Source organism: Hermetia illucens, chromosome 6 (genome assembly GCF_905115235.1).
Source record: "Hermetia illucens chromosome 6, iHerIll2.2.curated.20191125, whole genome shotgun sequence".
In the NCBI taxonomy this organism is placed as follows: domain Eukaryota; kingdom Metazoa; phylum Arthropoda; class Insecta; order Diptera; family Stratiomyidae; genus Hermetia; species Hermetia illucens.
The window spans coordinates 18058501-18084501 of NC_051854.1; the positions used below are offsets into that span (position 1 = coordinate 18058501).

At 42.3% G+C, this 26001-nt stretch overlaps 1 protein-coding gene across 1 annotated transcript in view; it reads right to left on the reverse strand.

The window, feature by feature from the left end:
• Positions 1-26001, reverse strand: part of LOC119658705 (synaptotagmin-11) — a 94373-nt gene that overhangs the window by 7208 nt on the left and 61164 nt on the right. Inside the window, exons 2-4 of the mRNA XM_038066314.1 lie at positions 16907-17492; positions 2459-2942; positions 2288-2362 (exon numbers count right to left, since the gene is read on the reverse strand). Of these exons, the coding sequence (XP_037922242.1) occupies positions 2288-2362; positions 2459-2942; positions 16907-17492 (1145 nt within the window). The remainder of the gene's footprint in view (positions 1-2287; positions 2363-2458; positions 2943-16906; positions 17493-26001) is intronic.

Genomic DNA, 26001 nt, shown 5'->3' on the forward strand with positions numbered 1-26001 from the left:
TCAGCATGGTTGCCTCCAACAATTTTTACTTCAGAACGCAGGCGCTCGGTTTCGGGGATCTCTCACCGAAATGAATCCCCGCACCCTTTACTGATCCATTACCATAGATTTTTTTAAACCGAAAACATGGCTGTTGAACCCGAAATATGTAAAGGCAGTCCTACAAGTTTGCCAGCCATGCTGCCAGCAGAAATAAATAGGCTTTGACATGTTGCGAATTGATTTGACTAATCTTTATGTTTGTAGACATAAGTATTGTCTGAAGTAAAATTCGTCACAAACTGGAGAGTCTGTTGTTTCCAGTATGGCTCTCACCAAGGTTATCAGCTTGTCCTCACCTTCCGCCGAAAGTTCAGCTTTCTTCAAGCTATTTTTTGAATATTGCAACATTTAGTGGTGCAGCAGGTCCTATGTCCTCATTCTCAAATTTCGCTATCTTTTGCAGTACTCTACGCTGCAGTCGGCTGGAAGCGTTTTCAGGTTCAAAGTGTTGCTTTTCCTATTAGAAGTGGAAGAGAAGGTTCTGACAGGTCAGATTTAGCTTGTAGTCCCCTAACCTTTGCAACTTAAATTTCCTTGGTTCGAGCTTTCCTCTTTCGTTTTCTGGAAGAATTAGACAACACAGACAACAGACCGGGCGTTATCAACTTTCCAGTCCCTCTCATTATAGGAGCTGTTACACTCTCCTTTTTGACTGACCGCGTCCGTAGACTCTAAGTGTAGGCTACCTACTGACGTAGAGAGCATGTCTTCCATAAATTTTTCCGTAGGGGAACATGATGAGGGTTCCAAAATCAGTGGCTCGGCCGCGGCTTGCTTGTTCACAGTCACGGATCGACTTGGAAGTCTTGAAGAATTAAAATCCGTTGCTTCCCTCTGCATGTGTTTTGGACACTCTTAGTGTATAATTAACTATTACAAGTTATCCCGTTACGACAACGTAGTGGCCGAGGGGAGCGGTGACATATGGTAGTTGCAAAGGACTTTGTTCTGGACGGCTTCAATGTTTACCCTCAGCTGATTATCAGAGAGAGTGTTGGTCTTTGAGCCTGCAAGATGGTGATCCGAGTCTATATTGGGTCCCCTATATGTTCTAACATCCAACAAAATTGAGCGCTGGCGGCATTCGGTCAGCACGGTAAATTTGGTTGCAAGGGTTCCAATCTGGAGTTAGTGGTTCCAACGACCAATTCGTAGGACGTTGGTAGTTAATAATCCGCAGTCCCTTTCCATTAATAATTTGTAGAGGATTATGACGTATCGCCTGACCTCCGAAGGAGAGAGTTTTGTCAAATTTCGAGAGACCACGCCCGGTTGGCTTGTTTGCACCTATCTGTTTCACTGACACCCAGCGAAATGTAGAAAGAGTAATGTAGGTAGTCCGCTACAGCGTTAATTTCGGTTTCGGCACGCTTGTTTCGTAGCAAAGGAAGTAGACCAGACTCGAGATGCAATTGTTGATAATATACAATGCATAAATGTATTTATGGGGTTAGACACACTATCAGTACCAGAGAACGAGAACGAACCCGTCCGATACAACCGCGAATTTTTAGAAAGTCACTAGGAAGAAACTATGCAAATAAATTCCGAATAGGCATACATTCAAGGGACGGTATTGATGAGCCTCTTAATTATCCTGAATTGGTAATGTGATAGGAGATATTCTGAAAATTAATCAACCTCATAATCATTTCCCAATGGTTTCATAAAATCATCGTCGTCAGTCCTACATTTGCGCAGAATTTTCCTTCAAATTGACAAGGAAGTAGGAAGCCTCCTGCAAAAGTGGCACAATTTTACGTAAGAATTTTTTCCCATGGATGATGTTCAAAGATATCATGTGGAAGAAATAAGTAAGTAAATTATGCAATGTTATGTCATAACTATTTCTGTGCCCTATTGACTCTTATGTAATTCCACAGTTGACATTTGCTATTACCAAATATCATTTCCACTTCATATTTACAGACACAGTCTGGAGAATCAGAGAATAATAATAATAGATGAAATTAATGTCAAGCAGAAAATCAACTCAGGAAGGGTCCTATAAAATGGATCCCAAAGTCCCTCACTCTTTCTTGTCAGTTACGCCGAATGTTGACTTAAAGCTTTAATCGAATGAATCGGATGGAAGTGGTATAAATTTGACTATTTTGAAAGGTATTCTCAATACCTTTCAAAATAGTCATCTCAGAATAAATCTCGAAAAAGCCATCATAAATTCTGACAAGCCAGCTTATCTATTCCAGCAAGCAGAGCAAATACTTTCTTATTTCAGACTTACCTCATTCTTAGTTACTCGATCCCAATCCAGCAGCATTAATTCCAGTGAAACACCATCCAAGGATGCTCCATTTCCCTGAAAATAATATCGGAAAATGAAACGAAACGTCTACGACTACAGATTTTATCTTTGATAAAAATTGATTCTATTAAAATGTCCACACAACATTACCTCTGACATTGGAATATCAAATGCGAAACTTTCATTAAATACAGGACTCAATGTCCTCTTCTTCACATGTGTCTTCTTTTTGGCAATTCGTTGTCCATTATACAATAGATACAATTTCACATATGGGTCAGCTAAGCCGGTTACATCCATTCGTGGTAGATTCCGAGCTTTGAGTAGAACAACTGTTAGTCGAGCGGCAGCCGGTTGCCAGCACAATGAAATCAATAATTCACCACGTCCCTGTGCCCGTATTTTCAGACTTCTCGGCTGTATCTCCTTGCTCAGAGCAATCTGTTGTGTTTCAATTTGACTCAAATCGATTCCAGATAGCGGGCATACAACTTCTCCAATAACATCATCACGTGAATACCGATCGAAACTCAGAACGACAAAATGTAAAGACATTGAACTTAGTTCCTGTAAGTTGAGCCCGTAGAAAGTGAAATCTTCATCGTAGACTGGATTACGTGTATTTCGAACGACCCTGGAAAGTTAAAAAAATAATGATTATTTAAACGGAAAAAGGAATTTTTGAAGTGTTTTTGTTTCTACTCTTCCTGTTTCTTTTCGTGGTAAAAAAATATCCTTCAACCTTTCTGTCAATGACATCATTTACGAAAATATTTTAAGTACAATGACCTCTAAGAATACGGACACTATTAGTTGTTACCCATTTGTCATTTTCATCAGTGTGTAGACCATCCTCATTTATTTCTACCTATTATCTCCTGCATCGATAGTTCCCTGGATTGCGTATAGTTTCACTATATTTGAAAACTAAGTACTTTCTTATGAAGGAGCTTCCAGGATAGAAGCGAGTACTTTCCAGGTGCTGAAATTATGCTTGTTTTTTAAAATAAGTCAAAATTGTTCCTTTTAGCACGGAAATTTTAAAAAAGCTAGTAGGCGGGGCTACAGTACAGTACCTGATGTCGCTAATGGAGAAAAGCGTTGATTTTCGGGTTCAAACAAATTGAACCATAACTTCACAGGATGGTGAAGCAGAGAAAACGCGAAGCGACTTTATTTTGAAAGAGGAACCTTAATTACTTTTGTAGATAAGATTTATATAGATTTATTGGCGCCCTTCCTTAATGTATGACCTGTATGCTGCCGGCAAAGCCCTTCGTTCTAAATTGTATCGAGATTGTACCCCAATGGCACGACGCAAAAAAGTGGAAGGAGATGTACCGGAGATTCGAGAGCGGAAGCTTGCTTGCTCTCTATCGTTCTTTGATGCGTTCCAGGGCTATATTAGCCAACTTAACTTTGTCACCTTTCTCATGTGTGGATGGGTCTCCTGAACGAGTGAAAGCTTCCTTCAAGGTAACATATTCCCACGACTTCGATGGTATCGTCCTATCTTCCTTTTGGCCACAGGGGGCCTTCGTCAAGCCTTATCAGAGTACCAAGCTTCGTGAAAATTTCCAGCCCGCCCGTTTACCTCATCGAACTGAAATGATTCCGACTACTTATCAAAATGAAAGGGGTCTAAGGACCAAGCTTTCCGATTTCAAACTGTCTTAGCTTTCCAACATCATATCATCTGTATTTCTGAAACCTGGCTGGGTGACAGGATTTTAGATTCCGACCTCCTCGAAGGTTACTCTGTCTTTCGTTGTGACAGAAACTGCGCTGCGCTTGACAAGACAACCGACAGTGGTGCCCTAATAGTTGTTAAGTCCCCTCTCCGCGCCGAAATCAACTTTTCCTCCTCCTCCTCCACCTACGATTGTGCTACCTTACGAGTCATTCCCCCTTTGTCATATCGTATGTATATTTTCCCTGCCTCAGCGCGCCTTCTCTATATGAAGATTTCTTCGACAGGTTATCAGAGGTCTTAATTGTTTTGTTTCCCTCATTTCCTTTCATAATCTGTGGCGATTTTAATCTTTTCCTGCTTTCCTGGCCCATTACTCCTGGCCTTACCTCCCTCCCTAATAACTCCATCCACCCTTCTCCTCCTCTATCCACTTTCATGTATACCTGCGGCGCCTTCCAGTTTAACCTTTTTAGAAACCACTTAGATCGCACTCTTGACCTTGTCCGCTCTAACATTCCTGTGCGTTGCCTTTCCAATCGAACTTCGACGGTCTGAACTCTGCCCTAGCGGCTACTTTTCGTCAGTCTATGTTTCCCCTCCTTTCTCTAAATCTCTCCCGATAGCGGATATAGCCTGCCCCGCATCGCCTACCATTCCCCTTCTCTTATCGAGTACCTCGTTGTCAAACTTGATGCCAATGTCGGACCTCGCTACGATGGTCTTCCAAACCTCTTTTTTTTCAAAACTGTCCGTCTCTCTTCCCCTATCCCTTATTTTCAACAAAAGCCTCGAAGAGAATCATTTTCGTGGCTTGTGGCAGAGGCTCTCATCATCCCCATACACAAAAGTGGCGATCGTACGCTTGCCGAGAATTATCGTCCCATTTCCCTCCTCCCCACGCTCGAAGACCTTATAGGATCCTGCGCATAATCAGATGGCGGCTTTAATTTGGGAGCGGGCTCCTGTAGTAGACACAACAATCCAGTCTCTCTTGTCGAGAACTAGATCAACGGAGAGTCTTAGGTCTTCCCCTTACACGAAATCAGCAGGGCTGGCAACAAATTCCTCGCGGAGGCTGTGCGAACGCAAGCAGAACGAAAGGCAATACCCGCGGGCAGGGCGGCTCGTCGCGAGCCATAATGGGTGTCTTTAGCGTCCGATGCCAGCGTTCATTGGACTACGGATGGTATGGGTTCGTCGGCTGGCGTTTGAATCCTAGGAACTTTCCGAGTTCTAAGAATAAAGTAGATTCAAATTGCATTCCCTGGTCTGTGATGATTTCCATGGGATTACTGAAGCGCGGAACCGACTCTCTACAATACTTGTAGCCGCACGAATCTCGCAAAGGTCCTACAATGTCAGGGTGCATGACTAGTAAACTTACACTTGCACTGGCATGCGATGTACTTTTTGGCCCAAAGATTTACGTTTTGTTCACGGCGGTCAAAAATATCTGGTGGAGACTAGCCTGTTCGTTGTCTAAATGCCGGGGTGTGCAAGATCGTGCACCGAGTGAAACATTCCCTTAGGGAAAGCGGGCGAAATATATGGCCTAGGTTTTTTTTCAAAGCTCTCGCAGCAGATAGAGGAAAGTAAGCCGAAGATGGGAAACTTGCATTTGGAGTCCGATTGCAAGCTGTGAGGAACTGCGTCATCTTTCTGTCGCAGCGATTGCCAAAAACTCGACTGTGGCTGGGATGTTGATTGTTGATGGAGGTCCGCGACAAAGCATCAGCGACTAAGTTGTCTTCACCATACACATGTTGAATATTCGATGTAAATTGGCTGATGTAGACTAGCTGCCGAAATTGGCCAGGAGACGGTTTGTCGGGATTCTACCTTAAGTAAAAAATTAGAGACTTATGGTCCCTAAACATGCTGAAAAACCGCTCCCTGGATTTTTCAGTTTTTTCATTGCTAAGCTGCTCTATGCAGATTATGTTTCAGTGGCGTTGTCGCAAGAAAGCTAATCACGAGCAACTTGTCCAAAAGTTGAATAACTGCATCATGCTGCACAGTTTGGAATTGAATCCGTGTCAACAACAGATTTTTTGGCCACTGAACTCACTGAAACAAGCACTACCACTGTCAGTGGTAACCCAGCACTGAGCGATTTAAATATCTCATATCAGTACTCTCAGTCCATTGTAAACTGCATAATGAAATTGCTGCACGCATCAGCGCTACCTGGATGAAGTGGCATTTCATACCTTACTTCCGCATTACTGAACGTCAAATCGTATACGAAATGAAGACTTTCGCGGTGAACATGTGAATGCACTTAAGGTCGAGAAATTCTGAGAGTGATGGCTTAGATGGTATGATGACGTTGATTTAGAAGCCTGTCGAGATGTTATCAATAGTGGATCTTCTTTTGTCTAAACCCAATTCTTGGGTCGAGTAGTTTTTTGCGTTTACATTCAGCTATGAAGTCTTTTTTATAGGGTCAGGGCGTACGACGAGGTTCCGTTTAAGGCAAATCAATGGTCAGGTGTTAGAAGTTTCCAGAATATCATCATCAACGGCACAACAACCGGTATCCAGTCCAAGCCTGCCTTAATAAGGAACTTCAGACATCCCGGTTTTGCGCCGAGGTCCATCAATTCGATATCCCTAAAAGCTGTCTGGCATCCTGACCTACGACATCGCTCCATCTTAGGCCATCTCTGCCTCGTCTTCTTTTTCTATCATAGATATTGTTCTTATAGACCTTTCGAGCTGGATCATCCTCATCCATACGGGTTAGGTGACCCGCCCACTGCAACCTGTTGAGCCACAGCCTGACGGATGATCATAGATTTAGCCGTTCTGTAGGCTACGGAATCGTCTATCTTCATGTAGGGAGCCAAAAGTACTTCGAAGGATTCTTCTCTCGATCTGTCAAGAGTTCACAATTTTTTTGCTAAGAACCCAAGTCTCCGAGGAATACATAAGGACTGGCAAGATCATTGGCTTGTGCAGTAAGAGCTTTGACCTTATGATGAGACGTTTCGAGCGAAATAATTTAGACTTTGACAGCTATGAGGGTGAAATGATACTAAAAACAGACCTTTTCTTATTCCATGGATAAGCACTTATTGAAAATCAATTTATCGCTATCGACTACCGTGGTGTGCTCAAAGTTGGATATATAATTGTAGATGGTGTTGCACAGTGGCGAGCGCAGTACAAACTCCAATTTCATACCCACGGAGACAATATTCCCCTTAAATCCACCAATAGTATTGTATCAGAGAAGGATTTCCTCCTGGTAGTTGTCCACAAAAGCAAAAGTAAATATCTGTCGTCGTAAGGTTCCTCACGATTTGACTGCAGTTGGGCAAATTTGATGCATTTCTCATATTCACCTATTTTCAGTCGAGCTAGTTTCAATTATCAAATTGCTTCCCGAAAATCACGACTGCTAATCTGAAAAGTTCCGTGACTATCAATTATGCAGAGCAGTCACAACTCCCGTCAATACTTTCCCAATTGTGCTTGGAAGATATATGGGAGAATAAAAGGATGGGTTGTCTGAAGGTTACCAATTTTTCCACCACTCCCATAATGGTGGGACGATCTCCTCTGCAATGCATGCTCCATACGATTTGGGAAACGGATCTGGCCTTATCTTTGCGGCAAGCGCGAAGGCCGGATTGCCTCCGGGGCTCGAAAGTTTTGTTCCCCAAATCCTACCCTGAATTTCCAGTAGCTCTTCTCGGCTTAGTGCAGTCAATACTATTATAACCCAAGCCTCTTGTGACAATCCCAATTCTTCTCTTGCTAAGGAAATAACCTTTGAATGGAGATAAAATGAGTGCACGTAATTTGTGCTATGTATTTTAAGTAAACCCTCTAGATATCCACCACAAACTTATAACCACCACTGAGCGGACTGCTTCGAAGAGTGTCCCTCTGAAGTTTCTTCAAAATTTATTATAGGCTTATTCTTTCTTGTGCGGGTATCTGATCTAACCACACTTCTTGAAAAGTTTGTTGCTATTTTGGATCTTGCAAATTTTCTACTGACTCCCTTTCTGGTTGCAATAAAGTTGTGTGATTAAATTGCTAAGCTATGTTAATATGTCCGCAGTGTTAATAAAGTCAGTTTCACAACAGGACCAGACCTGGCTTTTCGCTACATATTCACATTATTTTCGTTGGTCAGTTTCATGTCCACCTGTACCAAACCTAAGAATGAACAGGGCTTTCCTGGTTTTCAGGTTTGCCAAAACATATTCTTGAACTTTGTCTAAACAAAGTCTTGGTGTAGGTAGTCTAAGTATTTGGCGTGAGCATAATTTATTTAAACCTTCCTTCTCATAACATTTTATTCAGTTCATATCGCAATCCTTGGCAATATGCCATTTATCCCCACAACTCCTTCATCCAGCCGGCCGATTTCTTCCCGGAGTGAGCCGGACTGCTAGCAAAAATTCCGGTGCTAGAGTAAATAGGGGTCGTTCAATAATATCAAAATATCTATCTGAATTTGTTAGTTTTTATTCGGGACCTCGAAAAAACTCAGGACTAAGTGGATCATCCCCTTTCCTCCATCTCTCATCAGATCGTTTAGAGATCTCACAATTCATTTGAAGTCATCCCTGCTTCAGTTTTTATTTTTTTTCGAGAATTACGACGGCTCCAACTGGAAAGATTGTAGTCACTCGTGTCCTGGTAGAAAAAGCTTAGCTTATTGCCATCGATAATGTGATCTACAATTTCAGACCTCAATCTAGAAGTCAATCGAAACCTCAAGATACTCCATTCATTTTACCCATTTATTAGTTGAGGCCACATTTTAAAGCATCATCAATAACTTAGTCTGGAACTGATTGTGGTCTTATGACAAGAGAAATTTTTTGATAGATTACTTAAGCTTTTTTGACAAATTACAGTGACCAAATTAATAAAACATTTCAATTTGGGAGATTGGGTTCTAATGCTCCTCCCAGAAGGTGTTTTATATATTCCAAACACTACTCCATGTAACTATTGCCAACACTTCAAAGGGACCTGGTTCCTAATCTTGCGATTTCTGAAAAATCCTTCATCGAATCTGATGTAGTTACCCTTTAGCCATCCTAAAAGGAAGTGCGAAACAATTTCATCCTCTCCTTCCCTTGTTTCCCCCTCTACGAAACTGTGTATGATATTCTGCTAAGCAGAATATGTTTGAGAAAAAAAGGTGGTTTTGAAGTCCCTTGGTGCCATATTGCTTCTGCATCGACGTACTCCCATCCACAAATAACCGCAACTTAACGATTATTTTCATTATCTGTGCCGTGTATTATATGATTCCCACAACAGTAACCATTACCTCCATGACAATTCATACATATGAATATTCCTCCAACTGAGTCGTATATACATATAATTGTAGCTCATTTTCATACGCCTCCCATTATACTTTTGTGGACTTCTAAACGACTTTGACCTTCGGTAGTCCTTTCAAGTTGTTGCGACATTGTTCAGACTATTGGCGCCTATTTTACATAAATCTTTGAACGAACATAATAAGTGACTCAGTTCAGGCATTATTTCCATTAAAAGTTTTGTCCAACTGGATGAAAGTGGAGGAAAATGGAATGGTTGACAAGTTTTGTAGTTATGGTGAAGTATGCGAATGAGCAACAAACTTGTAATTCTTGTTAACACTATCAACAGAAATAGTCAGCTTTTGAAACGTTTTACGATTATGGTATCGAATATTTTTGTTTTTATGGTCGTCAGAAGTTCCAAAAAGTGACTGCTAAAAAAGAAGCAAAATCGAAAATGAGGGGATGTGATTTTTAGACAGAATGACGTGTCCGAGGTGCTCATAAAAATCAATGGAAGTTAGATTAGAGAAAATAGCGTCAGAGAGCCTTTTCATGCCAAAGAGCCTCGGAAGAGGGACGGTCTTAGTTGCAAACTCATTCGGAACCAGTTTACAATAAATCAACTATTATTATCTATTTCACTATTCCAAAACCAAGGGTCATAGGAGTTGATCTTATATCCAATAACTGACTTTAAATTATAAGAGGCTACCGATGGAATAGCCTCCTTTTTCAAGACGAAGATAACTGGTGGCAGTTTGCGAATGGATGTAGGTCCCTTTATTGCAATCCTCATATATCTAATCTCAATAGCCAGGTTTTATAACATTGAAGGCTATATGGCCCGCCGCTGGAGAAAAAATTACCATACTCCTCACTCAAGTGCCAATAATTGGCCTAAACGAGGCTTCCCTATAATGTTCCATCCCAGGTAGTCACACTAGCTAGAGACATTGCTTTGCTTTGTATCACTGAACTGAAAATAAGCCTTCATATGTCCATCCTGCGGTAGTCAGCTGGTAGATGGACCTCCTATGGTGTTCCCTAATATGTTGTAAGGGATCCTGGATCCCAAGCGGAGGACTAGCTCAATCTACTCAATTCGATTCCCATCTCGTGAAGCTAAAAAAGCGTTCATCCAATTAAAAATCCATCCTTATCCACAGGATGCCGCCTAGTCTGGAATGAAGTTTCGCCCTGATCTGATCATAAGTGTTCGTCTTATAAGACCGCCATCTCAGGTTAGCAGGTCCCCAAGATATAAACCATTGATTGTAAAAAACTTGCCTGTAAGACATATATTATTTTTCTCTTTCTGCTTCTTGCTTTGTCAGGTATGAATGTCACACTCATCTAAATTAACAAGTTATGTTTCGCAGGGTGGAGTCTGGATAAGACTTCTTGTCCTTTTACTGGTGATTGTCTTGCTCCTTGTTTCCGGGAGCGATCTAGTTGTGACTTTTTAGTATTGTGGCGTTAACAGCAATCCAGTTTCCCAGTGAATTTCATTAATGGAGTCCTCATCATCACGAATCATATACAATTTTACATTCATAGCATTCCTCAGTCTTCTTTTCTCCTACACAAATTCCGGAGAATGGAATATTGTGCGTTCATGCATTCAGACCGGCCAGAGCGATGCAAATACTTCCTATAACCATAATCGATAATCGTTGCCGTGACGGTCCTATTGGATAAGGGCCTTGAAGCGTGTTAGAGGGTTTCACTCAAAATGAACGCTTGAAGGCTCGTATTATCACTATCAGAACACATGCTTCATCGATTATCCGGGCAGCATATTCTATACCACTTTTTCCAGCATCTACACCTATGCCAGAGATGGATAGGGATATACAAAACAAGCGTCTAGTTTTTGGAACCCTTCTTCTGCCTGGCCGATTTAAAGGTGCTAATGAACCAACAGGAAAGAATTTTAACAGCTAGCTTGTGAGATCTGCTCGGAACTTCTTTCATTCTTAGAACTCCGTTCACATTGAAATGTCTGTAAATTTCCCATAGTTCCGTTCCCACAAACTGCGAGTACTAAGAAAATTGACCTCTTTTCATGAAAAGCGTGGTTACAATCTCAATTGAAGCCTTCTTTTTGGGTAGGGTAGGTGAATTTATTTTTTCAAAGAGTCGTAGACTTTCACAACAGTACATCACGGACTGCCGACTCAATTCCTCCCCATCCTCAGAGAATTACCCTGTAACCGTTTGTCACATTACTTCCTAATAGCTTTTCTGCTCTCCCGCCTGGGGAACCTTCAAGTCAGAGAATTCCCTTCATCAACGAGAAGGGAGAGAAAAAAAGGAACTGTTAGTTGAAGGGACCCCCTGCTAACCGGCCCCGCCATCGGTTGAGCTCTACCTTCTTTGCCAGAAAGAGAATCCGAACATAATACCCAACACGGCATCATCTGTCAGCGCGCTTTAGCACCTCACCGAAAATGTTATCTGGAGAGAGGTCATGCCATCTTCCACAAAAAAAGAGTGGTCGGTGTCGTCTATAACATCACACAGTGAGGAGATCGTGCCTTTCCAATCTTGTGTAAAACTTCCTTTCTCAAATGGGAGCTACGTCTATAGTAAATAGTTTCATCATGCTTTCGATTCAGGGACGCATCTAAGTTGCTAGGTACGAGCAGCCACCTGCCTTGAATCTTTCTCCTTGCATATGGCTTTAAGCTCCTTAGCAAGAATGGCAATGAGAATCATTCCTGCAATCACCATCATGGTCGGTTCAGAGACTGTACCATAGCAAGATGGCATTCGCAAAGCTCCTCTGTACTTGCTCAAGGCGCTTATGATATACCCCCTTTGCCAAAAATATCAGTCAACACCTCTGCTCTGTAGACCAGAACGGACTGCACTGCACTCATTAGAACACGTCGCCTGCTAGATATAGCACGCCTAATGTTTGCGATTGGCCGACTTAGGGCCGAAACTTCAGCTGCTACTTGAGTCGAGTATCTTATCCATTGGTATTAATTCGATTATCGACTCGCCGATCGATATGGGACGCAGGGTCGGGATCCTATTTTAGTTGTACTTCGTTTTTTTTTCAGCGCAAGATTGAAACCGCGAACTATCGACCATCCGTTTACCTGTCGCATCAATATGTCGAATCTGCTCTGCGCGCCTTGAAAAGTGTATCCAGACACAAGTGCCACACGATTTTTCAGGCATGTCGAATTTTAGCAGACTATCGTCAGAAGCGCTCCTGAGGTTCGGCTCTACGATGAATCCCTGCGCTATTCCCGACGTCATCTTCATCCCCCTCTGATCCTCTTGCCTCTCATAAAACAGGGTGCGGGTTCTCAGGAATTCCATGAATATCCGTAAGAGATAGTTCGGCACGTAGAATGTATTGTGTAGTGTGCCCAGAATGTCTTTCAATCTTACGGAATTAAAGGTATTTCTGACATCCAGCGTTACGGAGAGCACCACAATTTGCATATCAACATCAACTGTGGATCTCCCAGCTCTGTAACCAAACTGTCGTGGGGATAAACCTCCAACAGCCCGGGGTCGTATTTTATTTTGCTAATCAGCACAAGCCTTGCCACCTTCCAGCAAGAAGGCAGGCAGGCGTTGAAAACGCCGAGCAGTAGGTATAGTTGATGTTGGAACACCAGTCTGTATACCTCTGCCGGGACACTATTGGATCCTGGTTCCTTCTTGTTTTTGGTAGAAAGGACTACGAAATGTATAGGGAGTAATTTCCGTGCAATACGGTTCATCTGTTGAGCGTTAAGTAAAGAAGGGCTCCGGAGAACGCCAATGTTTCGGGTTACCCGTTTATAACCAAATCCCCACGGGTCCTCATTGATATTATCGACTAGGTCCTGTTAGCAGCGAGCTTTGTTTCTATTTCTCGCGTTGCGGGGTTTCCTTTTTGCTGATCTGAACTCTGCTTGCGCTGCATGCCACCTCCCGATCGTCTAGGCGTTGTGTCAAGTGGCGGAGTTTGTGACGCTCCTCTCGGAGCTAAGCAATTTCCACCGTCGACTAATACATAAAAAGTTTGTCACATCTCGATGACCCCTTGGTCACGGAAGCTCTGTAGGTTCCCGTTATCAGGTTTGTAATTGAATCTACGAAAAAATCAGCTGCAATTCCACCGACCCTAGGAATGCCCTCAAGCGCAGCTCCACCTTCTCCAAAAGCTTCGACAAATCTCCCGATGTTCACCTTCGCGACAATCCATGCACAGAACACGCCGGGACGGTAAACATTGAGAGGTGGCGTCAACCACTTCAAACGCAATGTATTATTGTTCACTTATCGAGCAGTCTTCCAGAACTCGCCATTCGTCCACCAACGACTCAGTCATTCTGACGCAAGATTATGGCAGGAAAATTTCCTCCTCAGCCTGACGCCAGAACGTTGTTGTGGATTTGCTGTTTGCAACTACAAGCCTTTTTCTCGCTGCCATTTCGAGAATCCATTGTTCTCTGGAGTCTGGATATGGTATGCCTCATTTAAGTGCCCTGGAATTGAAGTCTCCTCCAATCCGGATCCTCCGAACCCCAGACAGCGCCGTCCAGAGCATGAAGTCTGCATCGAAAATCCGGTATCGCATTATTCGGCGCTGAAAAACGTTACCCCTAAACACGAAATCCAAACGAAGCCATCCTCTCGGCCTTGGACAAGAACCCTAAGGTGGTTGCCATTCGGAACCCACTTGACAGCGATACCTAATAAGTCGGGATGCCACGATGCTCGGTCCTATAAACCCCAACTGATAAGTGATGACGATCTATATTGATTTTATAAATTACCTGGCCGTATCTGCGGCATGCTGCCCTTCTGTCAGGTCGCCGGTAAATTGCAGACGAATGTTCATAATCTAAGCATCTAAAGCACTTGGTGGGGACGGCTCGAATTCAAATTCTGCATACTACGCGGCCAATTCTAATTTTCTGGCAGTTAAAAAGTTTACTCGCGTATTGCTCGACAATTTCCATCATAGTGAGTTTAGCCTCATAGAGGTGATACCAATCCGCGATGGTCACTGCTTAGCTGCGCAAAGGTTTCAAACAGATTTTTTTTTTCCAGACAGACTAGCTAGCTAACTGGTACCTAACTCCTTGACAGCTCACGAGCTAGAATGCCAGCATTTATTTTAAAGCCGTAACGTAGCACCAAACTTTTAGAAATATTCTTGTTTTGCTTTGATTTGTATCGTCGTTTGTGCCGTCCTATGCACAAGGAAAAGTGTAGCACTTGAAGATATATTATAGATGACATTTATTTTTGCCTTGCCCCACTCGCTATAAATTCTAATTGGTCTTTTCCCACGCAGCCTCTCTTGTTACGCACATCCAAAATACAACTCCTTAATCTATCGCTGATCGCAAAGTGGTCAATTTATTTACTCGTACGGTATCAAGCAGTTGAAATCCAATTTACTTTATGACTCGCGAATAATGTGCCACCAATGACATGGCGGTGGGAGCTGCAAAAGTCCAGAAACCTCCCACCATTATCGTTACGGTCGCCCAGACCACGTTTTCACATCACATGTCTGAACGAGGTATTGGCAGAGCCCACCTTGGCATTCAAATCACCCATCACAATGTCATCTTCAGCCTCTCCTAAGGTGCGTGTAATCGGCTCTGGTTATGGTCTCCAAATCAATCCGCGTCCCAGCAAGTTAAGCCCCGGTATTGTACTTTCAACTTTTGATACATGAACTCCTCTGTTTCCACAGATATTGACCCAAAAAATGGCTCAAATGAAAAGAAACGGATATGCTGCGCCTGGGAACATTGAACATTTAAGAAGAATTCCTTCGTCAATAAAAAGAGTTGTATCAACCTTTGGGTAGTTTGCCGACCTGTGAAATCTGCAACTAGATCCTCCGACTTCATAAGCATGAAATTTGCCTTAAATGGATCTGAGGAGGTTCAACTTCGGCTCTCGCGTAACTTTGCACAATCTCTTGCACCGTTACATACAATTCTATATAACGATGGAATTTATGAGAGATACAATGACCATTTAATTGTGGTTGAAACCCAGCACAATAGGCTATGGTGGGCGTTCACCTAATCCTTATGGCGATGAACTAACCCGAACAATCTATAGGGAGATATCTATGATAGAGAGAACAGACATGTCGAATGCTGGTTCAAATAAAGTGGTGTCGTAAGTCTGGACGCCGGACAACTGCTAGCGACATCGAATTGGTAGACCTCGTTGCAAAACCGGGATATTTGGGGTTCCTTATAAAGGCAGACACAGATCGGACACTGGTTGTTGCGTCGCTGCTGTTGTTGTAGTTACAGAAGCACGACGGTTAGGAACCCTTTTTCCCTACTTCCCTTCCTTCCCAAGAATCGATAATACTGATTTTCTGATGACCTACACCATCATCTGGTTACTCATCTCCTGCAATTCTTATATCTAAGTTCTGAAGATATAAACCTTCAATTGCATTTGTTATTTTCACTTTTGTACCCAACTTCCTCCTAGAATAAACAAAAACGTTCTACAGTCTGCTGTCTGTCAGCCACGAAGTTTTAACTAGCATACAAGGCAAACAAGGACATATTCTCTCCTATCCGCATGTCCAAGTGGGAACTCAACTCAAGTATCCTCTACTCCTGCAACATGTTTTGTTACCTTCAAGCGATAATAAAAAACATTTTTGGACAAAATAATAAAACATTCACCGTTTCCTTTCTACAAGAGAATATAATTCTGTATTTTATTGCTGCTAGATATTTCAATTCTCCCGGGAATTTCAATACAGGATGAAACCAAAGCCAGGACTGCGCGGACATTTGGGTAATACTACCCACCCAGTTCCCATAATGGTCTAAGTGAAAAATTTATGAGCAACTTTATTGGTTCCGTTATCATAACCTGAGGGTTATTCGGTCTTAAAATGAGTATACAATATAAGGGCGATCCCGTTTACATATGCTCATGTCCTGTAAGGTTTGATAACAAAAAAGGAAAGTGTATTGGAATCGTATAATATCGAATCCATGGGGTTAGTTAAGGATGTTTCTTCCGCTATTTGTTGGACAGTAATCTTTGCCTAGAACAAAAAAGTGTCAGGCAGGATGTTTCATATCCTGTTGAGTAGTATAATAAGGGTGGATGAGGTGGAACAAAAGATACAAACATGCTTGGAATAATATAATCAGTGGAATGGTGATGGGAAATATAGAAGATCAATTAATTCGTGTCACACCTATCGAAAGGAGGCATGCCTGGCAAGTGCGAAGTCGCTTAATTCAATTAAGGATACTTAAAATTTCTATTCATTTCGTCACTAGACCTTCCCACCTTTACAATTTTGAACCAGAGAAAAGGAGGTTCTCTATTTATGATAAACATTAGAATCAATATTGGGAAGGAGTGAAGAACCAGTTCAAGGATATCCTTATAATGACGGTAAAACTATATTGGCACATCGCGAATTCGAATCAGCAAAGTGGGATAGTCCGTCAAAGAGAACGATTAATCGACAAAATATAAATTAATACATTGACAGGTCTCTATACGAGTATAATGCATGCCTACAGGACGGTCCAATAAATCAATGAAAGATTTTCTTGGAAAATCTGTAAACAGTAAAATATCACTCACCTTGTTTTCACTTTATGTTGTTTTTCCGGTAGCAACTGTAGCTTAACATAGGGATCTGTTGCTGTCTGTGTTTTCCCATTCATACCAACTGGAATATCTCCTGTTCCCGACGGTCCTGCTTTCCCTGGCAATCCTCGACAACGAACAATTGAAACAACAAGAGCATTGCGTTCCGTCAAGTAGCGCAATTTAAAAACAATTGTCCCCAATTTTCCATATTCCGCATCATCACCACCGCCATCGGGACTCTCCAATTCGGGTGTTTTCGGCTCATTTAAAATTGTTTTTGGTTTAATCTCATTTTCCTCGGAATATTTAATTGTTTGGTGTGGCGGAGAGGGAGATTGTTCCTGTGGGGGTTGTAATGTGCCTGGTGGTGGCTTTGGGGCTGTTGGCGATGGAGATTTTTTCAAATAGTGGGATGGTGCTCCACTGGGTGAACGAACAGCAGTCGGACGTCGTGTTGGTTGGAATGGTAACGAAGCATCGTGATTGGCCTTCTTGTTTCGTGCTCGGATCCTTTTGGCACAAAGACACGCTACGGCCAAAATCGCGGCTGCCGTCAAGCCAAGAACAGCGGGAACCACTGCAAGGAAAGAATGAACAATGAGAACAATAAACACATTTGCAGATTGAGTCATTAATTTCAATTAGTTCAAAATGGTTCCTTCAAATATTTTATCGTTGATGAAGAATATAGATCTCTAGGCAGAGTCGGGAAATTTAAGGACAATAAAGCCAAATACGAGATAATAAACAGACATGGAGGTGAAAAATATTTTTCCTAATGCTACAGTAAAAGGGAACTTAATAAATACTTTCTTCCAAAAACATGGGGGGATAATTTTTTATTTGGAAAATGTGCCTAATTAATTTTTATGAATGGTGAATAAAATATGTTTGTATGTGAAAATCAAGCAACGCACTATAGGGTAAACTGAATCGAAATATAACACTCCGGTATTTTCTCCCAAGGTTCATATACAGCTCTTCGGAAAGCCTCTTGCCTACTAAGTCCATCAAAGCATGCATGCAGACAGTACTGCACCAGGTTGTGGCAGTGTGTATGATTCTCATCCAACGAACAACCCCCACTTCCCCGCCTATATCCCCGTGGGCCACCGTAAGGTGTTACTTGCATACCAGCACGGTTAAATCACTTGTCGGTCGCGCCTTCGGGGCTTAAGGCAGTTCCTGGAGCTTTTCTTGTAATGCACTTATTGTTGCGTCTACCGCACCTAGATTTACTTCTGACCTTAGCTTCTCTTTCGCGAGATTATGGGTATTCGATATCTACATTAAGGGCTTCGTTTGATCTCCTGTTTCATCCGTGGATCTGAGATAATGGAACATAACATGGTTGGGGTTCTCGGATGTAGCGGTGCAATTTGGATTCGTCCAATTCGAAGCAATGCGAGTACTTCACGTATTCACCGTGTCCCGTGTGTTAGGTGCTAATTCAATTCTCGTATTTTCGTTCGAACCATCTCTCAATGCAAAGGATCAGTGTATGGATCCACCATTGCAATCATTTCCTGTACAGTTTCTTCCTAGTGGTTTTTCGGAAATCTGAAGTCACATTGGTCGGATTCGCCTTCCTTTTCCTTCCTTCATTCGCTAAAAGATTCATTCGATATTATCCTATATGCGCTACACATCCTGAGCACGGTTGGCCGATGTATCGAACTCACCTCTTTAGTGCCCAGCCAAGAGCCGCCAGAATAAATTTCACCACTCCTGCAATAAGCAGCCAACAACTAAATTTTCACTCTCAAATATTAGGCATCATCCTTGCTAAAAATGAACTAGTCCTTACTGCCTATTCTCGCGCATGAACTCTTGAAGTTCAAATTGGCATCGATCATTGCATATAGGTATCTAATGATCGATTTTGAAACGACCCGTGATTACCAGCCCGGATTTTGGCAGTATTGTTTTTTTTTCCAGCGATTAGTTATAAGGATAGTCTCTGTCTTTTTGTTCGCTTCTTCCACTTTAACCATTCGTAATCATTCGTTGATGGCATGAAATTCTCTTCCATAAAGTTCCACCTCCTCGAGTTAAGTAACCAGTTTAACTAGGCTCCCCATAATCCAACCCCAGTTAGCTGAATGAAAGGCATTCTTGATATCTAATGTCACTACCGCGTAGCATTTAAAAACGACTGTTACCTCCTGAGCCAGATCCACGACCGTTGCTCTTGCATTGACCGTAGAATGGACTCGCGGAAACCCATTAAGCTGCTTTAATAGACCACCAGCTAGCTTGACAAAATGGAAGTAGTCTGACATATACCATCCTCTCCAACATCTTCCCCATAATGTCTAAAAGGCATATAGGAAGAAAGTGCGCCAAATTGTTTTTGAAGTTTTGGTGGCAGAAACACTCCTTCCACCATGCACAATTCAAATGTGCTTATAAATCAGTTGAGCCTGATTTTAGCAATCAGCTTCAGGGCTTTGCTCGGAATGCCTTCCAATCCTGGAGCCTTATTATAAAGATCCCTTGTAGTTCCTCCTCATTCACTTCGCAGATCGAGAAGATGTCCTATTACATCATTAGTTGGACCACTTTCTTCTGGTGATGATGATGCATACACCCTCAATGGTGAGGCTACTGACTTCACAATCGCAGGTCTTATGTAACTCATCATCATCATCATCAAAGACGCAACAATGGGGATCCGGTCTAGGCCTGCCTTGATAAGGAACTCCAGACACCCCGGTTTTGCGCCGAGGTTCACCAATTCGATATCCCTAAAAGCTATCTGACCTACGCCATCGCTCCATCTCAGGCAGGGTCTGCCTCGTTTTCTTTTTCTACCACAGATATTGCCCTTATAGATTTTCCGGGCTGGATCATCCTCATCCATACGGATTAAGTGACCCGCCAACGGCAACCTGTTGAGCCGGATTTTATCCACAACCAGCAGGCGTGGTATCACCCATAGATTTCGTCGTTACGTAGGCTACGTCCATCCGTCGTCCATCGTCGTCCATTCTCATGTAGGGGCCAAAAATTCTTCGGAGGATTCTTCTCCACGAGTTCGCAGTTTTTTTTTGCTAAGAACCCAAGTCTCCGAGGAATACATGAGGACTGGTATGATCATTGTCTTGTACAGTAAGGGCTTTGACCCTATGGTAAGAGGTTTCGAGCGAAATAATTTTTGTAAGCTGAAATAGGCTCTATTAGCTCCCAACAACCGTGGCCGGATTTCATTATCGTAGCTGTTATCGATTGTGATTTTCGACCCTAGATAGGAGAAATTCTCAACGGTCTCAAAGTTGTAGTCTCCTATCTATATTCTTCCCGTTTGACCAGTGCGGTTTGATGTTGTTGGTTGCTTGGTTTTTGGTGCTGACGTTGCCACCATATATTTTGTCTTGCCTTCATTGATGTGCAGCCCAAGATCTCGCGTGAATCGCCGCCTGCTCGATCTGGATAAAGGCAGTTTGTGCGTTTCGGGTCATTCTCCCTATGATGTTGAGATCGTCAACATAGGCCAGTAGTTGCGTGTAGATCGTACCCCTCGTATTTACCTCAGCATCACAGATCACTTTCTCCAGGGCCAGACCGTTGTTGATGTCGAATAGTCTTAAAAGTGATCCTGCTGCTTTTATCTGGCCTCGCACATTGGTCAGGGGCAGCCTAGTCAGTCTTCTCAATATCGTTGCGCGATACCGAATTCTCTCATGGCCGTGTACAGTTTTACCCTAGCTATGCTATCATAGGCGGCTTTAAAGCCGATGAAAAAATGATGCAACTGATGGTCATATTCCAGCAGTTTTTCCATCGCTGCCACAGAGAGAAAATCTGATTAGCTTGGAGTGGAGCCTCTTCGGGATGGGCCAATGATGTTCTGGCTATCCGGCCTAGCAAGACAGGAGAATATCTTATAGATGGTACTCAGTAACGTAATGCCCCTCCAATTGCTGTACTGTGTGATATCTCCCTTTTGTATGTATTAGACAGATAATGCCTCTTTGCCCATCGTCAGGCATTGATTCCCTACCCCACACCTTGAGCACAAGTTGAAGAACCACTTGGTGTAATTGGTCGCCTCCATATTTAACCAATTCGGCTATAATTCCATCGGCTCCTGGCGACTTATGATTTTTAAGCTGATGAATTGCACGGACTGTTTCTTCCATACTCGGTGGTGCCAGTATTTGTCCGTCGTCTTCAATTGGCGGAACCTCCAGCTCGCGATGTTCTGGTTGCTCAGTAGCTCTTTGTCTCGGCAGGATGAACATCGAGGTGTGTAAGGCTTCATCCTGCTGACTTGTTGGTAAAACTTGCGCGCCTGGTGCGGTTGCTCCCTGTACTTTTCGAGTTCACAGACCTGTTGGTTCTAGCAGGCTTCCTTCTTCCGTCTGTGAAGTCACTTGTCTGCTCGCCGAAGTTCGTGAGAAGTCTCTGCATTTGTATTTTGATGTAACCTATGGAAGCCAACGTATCGCCTGAATACGGGCTCCGTCCCTACTTGGCTGTTGAAACCCCCAAGTATGACTTTTGATATCATATCTGAGGCAGGCTTCGATGGTTCGTTCTACTGCCTCGCAGAAGGTATTCTTCTCCAACTCTGCAGTCTCCTCTGTAGGGCCGCAGCTTTTCATTAGGAAAGAGTTCCCAGCGGTCACCACATTGAGGTAGAGATAGGGTTTGATAGTAGAGCTTTTGGTGTTGGTTCAGCAGACGTTTCCCAGGTTTTATGCTCCATCGTGGGTACCAATTCACGTTTCACCCTGAGACCTATACTACCCTTTGACCACCAGTCCAGTTCGCCGTTGAATAATTGCTTTGTTCCAAAACACTTTAATTCCTCAGTTCTCGGCAGGCCACTGCCACTGACGGCGATAGTGGGTGTTTCATTCGGATTGGTAGCTCCTCAGTTTCCGGAAATTCGTGGTTATTTGAACGAAATTACAAATGATGCGCTCAAAAATCTTCATAGTGTGAGAACAACAACCAAATGGGTCCAACTGGGTCAAAGTGTTGTCTTCCAGCTCTGTGCTCATCAAAACTCAGCTACGATGTCGTCAGGTCCTGTTGTTTTCCCTAATTTCATTCGCTTCAACTTCTGATGCGCTGGCATTAAGCTCCAGGAGGTTTAATGTGAGTACCTGTCGTGTTGACATTATTTCATGGTCCTCTTCGACCTTGAGTTGATTTTGAGACCACAATCAGAACTCAATCATGGTTAGCACAGCGGTGTTGATTTATACTGAGTACAAGCACTGCATTCATACCATTCATACGAGGCCTGTCTAACACCTCTGCCACAAAAAAGGGATACGGCGGGCGAGTTGTACAGCGTAGCTCGACGCTTGAGCCATAAGAAGCTCTACCCACGGTATGTGCGCGACGACAACTAGCATGAAACTCCTACAAAGAGGCCAACCACAAATAACCGCGCCGAGAGAACATCCTCCAGGAATACTACTGGAGCATATGCTCTCAGAGGGCCATACCGGTGCTTATGACACCACATAATCTCCGGTCAGGTTTCGTAGCACTTCAGATTGTCCCATTGCAGACTCGAGTTTTATCACCCTCCTCGAGTACGTGGGGAGGGCACTCTCCAACATCATAATTTGAATAAAGGGCACAATAATCTTTCTATACCTGCCACCAAAATAGGGATCGGTATTATCTATTTCGTTAATATTATTATATTTTTGTTTCACTGAAGGTAGTCCTAAGTACATTGTCTCATACGCTCCACCTTTATCTGGGATAACTAATACTGAAAGAAAGGTCCAAGATTACGCTGATGATACAGTGCAATCTGTAGGAGTAGGTATGAGAACACTCTATGCGGTGGAATCCGAATGGGACTGATAACTCATGCTCGACTTTGCCGTTATAGATCACTCCAGCGAAAGCCACCAGGCTACAAGCTATAGAGGTTAAACCAAGGAACAAAATTAAAATATTTGGGAATTACCCTAGACGAAAACTATTCTGGAGACGCACGACAGAAATATATGTAAAAAACCTATAAAAATTCATAGGACCCTGCGCAACAATATTACTAAAGCTCCTTTTCGGATTCACTCCTATTCTTCCTCCTCCAGATGCAGGCGAAAAAGGCAGTCTTGAGGATCCCCCTGCTTAAACCGAAGGAAGATTCACATTCTGTTTAGATAGTATATCGATATGCTAGTACTGATGGGCATGATTTCAATAAAAAAAAATGAAATACTACTGAAAAACAGAGTGGGTGAGTATAGCAGTGAAGTGTTACTCAATCCAGCAACTAATTACCTGGTACACCTGATTTAACTTCTAGACGAATTATTGCGAGGTGAACATTAGTCAATACGCTAGAATCGTGCAAAGGGGTCTGAATACTCTGGCTTCCAAGTCATATTCGCGGGAAAGCCAATGAAGCAGCAGATGAACTTGCCAGGAAAGAAGCAGAAAAACCACCCTTTGAACCGAAATCCTTTTACCGAATCAGAAGGGGTTCATGGTCATAGTGCTCAAGAAAAAAAGGAACAATTGAAGGAACTATACTCGCCGACGTACTAGCAATGGGACAGTTTACAATTCTTTCAGGAAAATAAGAATCAAACCGTTTATAAGATTATCTGAATTTCACAAAGAAGATCCTTAGAATCATACTGGGGATACTCAGAGGTCACTATCGGCGAAACTACCACCAGGGGAGCTGAATATTCATACATAATCTGGGATAATCTGCGGTACTTGTTCAAAGTAGGAAAACGCACCTGAGAAAATATCTAATATCAGACGAAAAGCCAAAAAATCTGCCAATAAAAAGTCTTCTCAAATTACTGTCGATCATTAGGATGATCGGTATACTTCTTATGACAGGCACACTATAACCATAAAAGGGAGCACTATATGTATCTTCTGAACGCGGTGCAACCTCCCTTTATATTATCACTATTATAATTCGTGTAAGAGACTTCGCGAAGGCTAAATGTTTCCATAGCTGATTATTCCAGGATATTCTTTGCATTCGCTCAACCATTGTTATAAAACCCAGACCAAATATCATAAAATTAATCAATCCCATCTTTCTGAATGGTCATTATTCCATAAGAACTGTACTTACATTGCCCAGAATGCATTGTGGAAATCAAACTGGCAAAAAACGTAATTCAATATTGAAACACATCCTGAGAAAACATCAAATTGAAATTTATCACTAAAAAGATGACATATTTGAGAAAAATCAATAAAGATTCCATTTTGAAGATTATATCCGAATTGAATTCCATTTCAGTGTAGGAGTTTATATCGTTTTCCACCCATCCAAAATTCATGAACTTTCATATGTGGACACGTATGCCTACTTTCATTTCAGTTTTAAAAGGGCTTGAAAAGATTGTTTAGTATTTCAACTTTGGAATTACTTCCTTATCTGGAAACTCCATAAAAAAGTATGAAATTTTGAGTAAATACATTGTGTAGGCGATATTGTATTCAGAAGCAATTCATCGCTTCCTGCATATACTCCCAATGATGATACTTGTTGATATTGATTCCTTTTAAAATTGCAACATTAATAATGGAATAATATTATCTTCGTTTGATGAAGATGACGAATTAAATTAAAGGAACATAGATATCTCTAGGTCAATTTGTGAATTGTGCTGACAGTGATTCTAAATATGCTTTACTTTTCGGGGACACGAATTTCATCCACTTAAATTCTTTTTCTGCGCATATTGCCGTAAAATGTCCTATCATTCCTATTCCTCAGAATATTATCAACAACTTCTACGTGTCCTTGAAAATTTAGTCATTTGTCATTGTTTACAACATAGTGTCATTTAATTGGAGGCTGTTGGCCCTATTCTGGCGCAATGGCTTCCTTTCATAGCTGCTTACATCATTCCTCCAAAGTACTAACTTTTAATGTCAGTACTAGTGCTTCACATGAAAGATAAGATTTTCTTTAAGGAAACAAGCGTTTCGTATTGTACTGTAAATAAACAAATTTTTGAATCTCAGACAATGTCAATTTCTTACATTTTTCACTCAAATGAACATAGGTGACATCATCTTGCAAGTGGTCTCATATGATAATGTAGTGGTGTCAGAACTTATATTGAGCGTTAATCTTCAAGATACATCTGCTCTAACTGTCTCGGTGTAAAGACAGCTTCCTCAAATTTGATAATCTCACAAGCGTTAGTTAGTTGCGTCAGTGGAGTTCTCCCACCTTCTCCTTTCTCTTGTATTTACTCTACATCGCCAGACTGTTGTACTTTTAAGAAGAACTTGATAAAAGACAACTCCTGGTTGTGTCGAATTCAATATACCGCTCCTTCCCCAATTACTTTGTCTATTTTTAAGAGACTTTTCCGCTTAAATGTGTCGACCTGTTTTTCCGATGCCTGCTGTAATGGACAATGGAACTGACAATGGCCGAACTGTGAGGACGCCTCAATAAGAGAAGCGCTCCATGTTGTAGTCTTTTCATAGTTTGGGGGACAGCTGGGCTCTTCGACACGCATCTCTGGATGATGGTGTTTCCCAATTTTTAGGCAGGCACAACGCGAACATTGTAGTCTGAGCACATAAGAGGTACCACAATCTTAACAGATGCAGCGTCGCACAGCAAAACAATTCTCCTACTGGTGTCCCACCCGATTGGAAGTGTTAGTGTGGGCAACGTGTATGGCAGTGAAACAGTTGTTGGAGATCGGCTCACCACAGACGGGTTCTTGATAGCAGGCGAAGGGTAATCTTCTTTCAATACCGCCTTGAGAACTAGACTTATTCTGGAGACTAACCGAGCCTTCAGGTAAGAAACCAAAAAATATTCAGGCGGAACGTCATAAGGTTTACTGCTAGGTGATTGCAACTGACAAAATTCTCTTTTGCCACCATTATTCGGAGCTTACTAATCTTCGTAGTCACGTGTTGTTTTGAACCCCCCTGTTCTGGACAAACCTCCTGTTCATAGTCGCGGGAGGTGGGAGGATTACTTGAATTGAATTGAACTCCTTGTCATCCGCCCGATCGAGCTCAATCTTCTCCACAACGAAAAGAACCCGAACGTAATGCCCCACGTTACTCCATATGCCAGCGTTCCGCACCATCATCTATCTGACAGT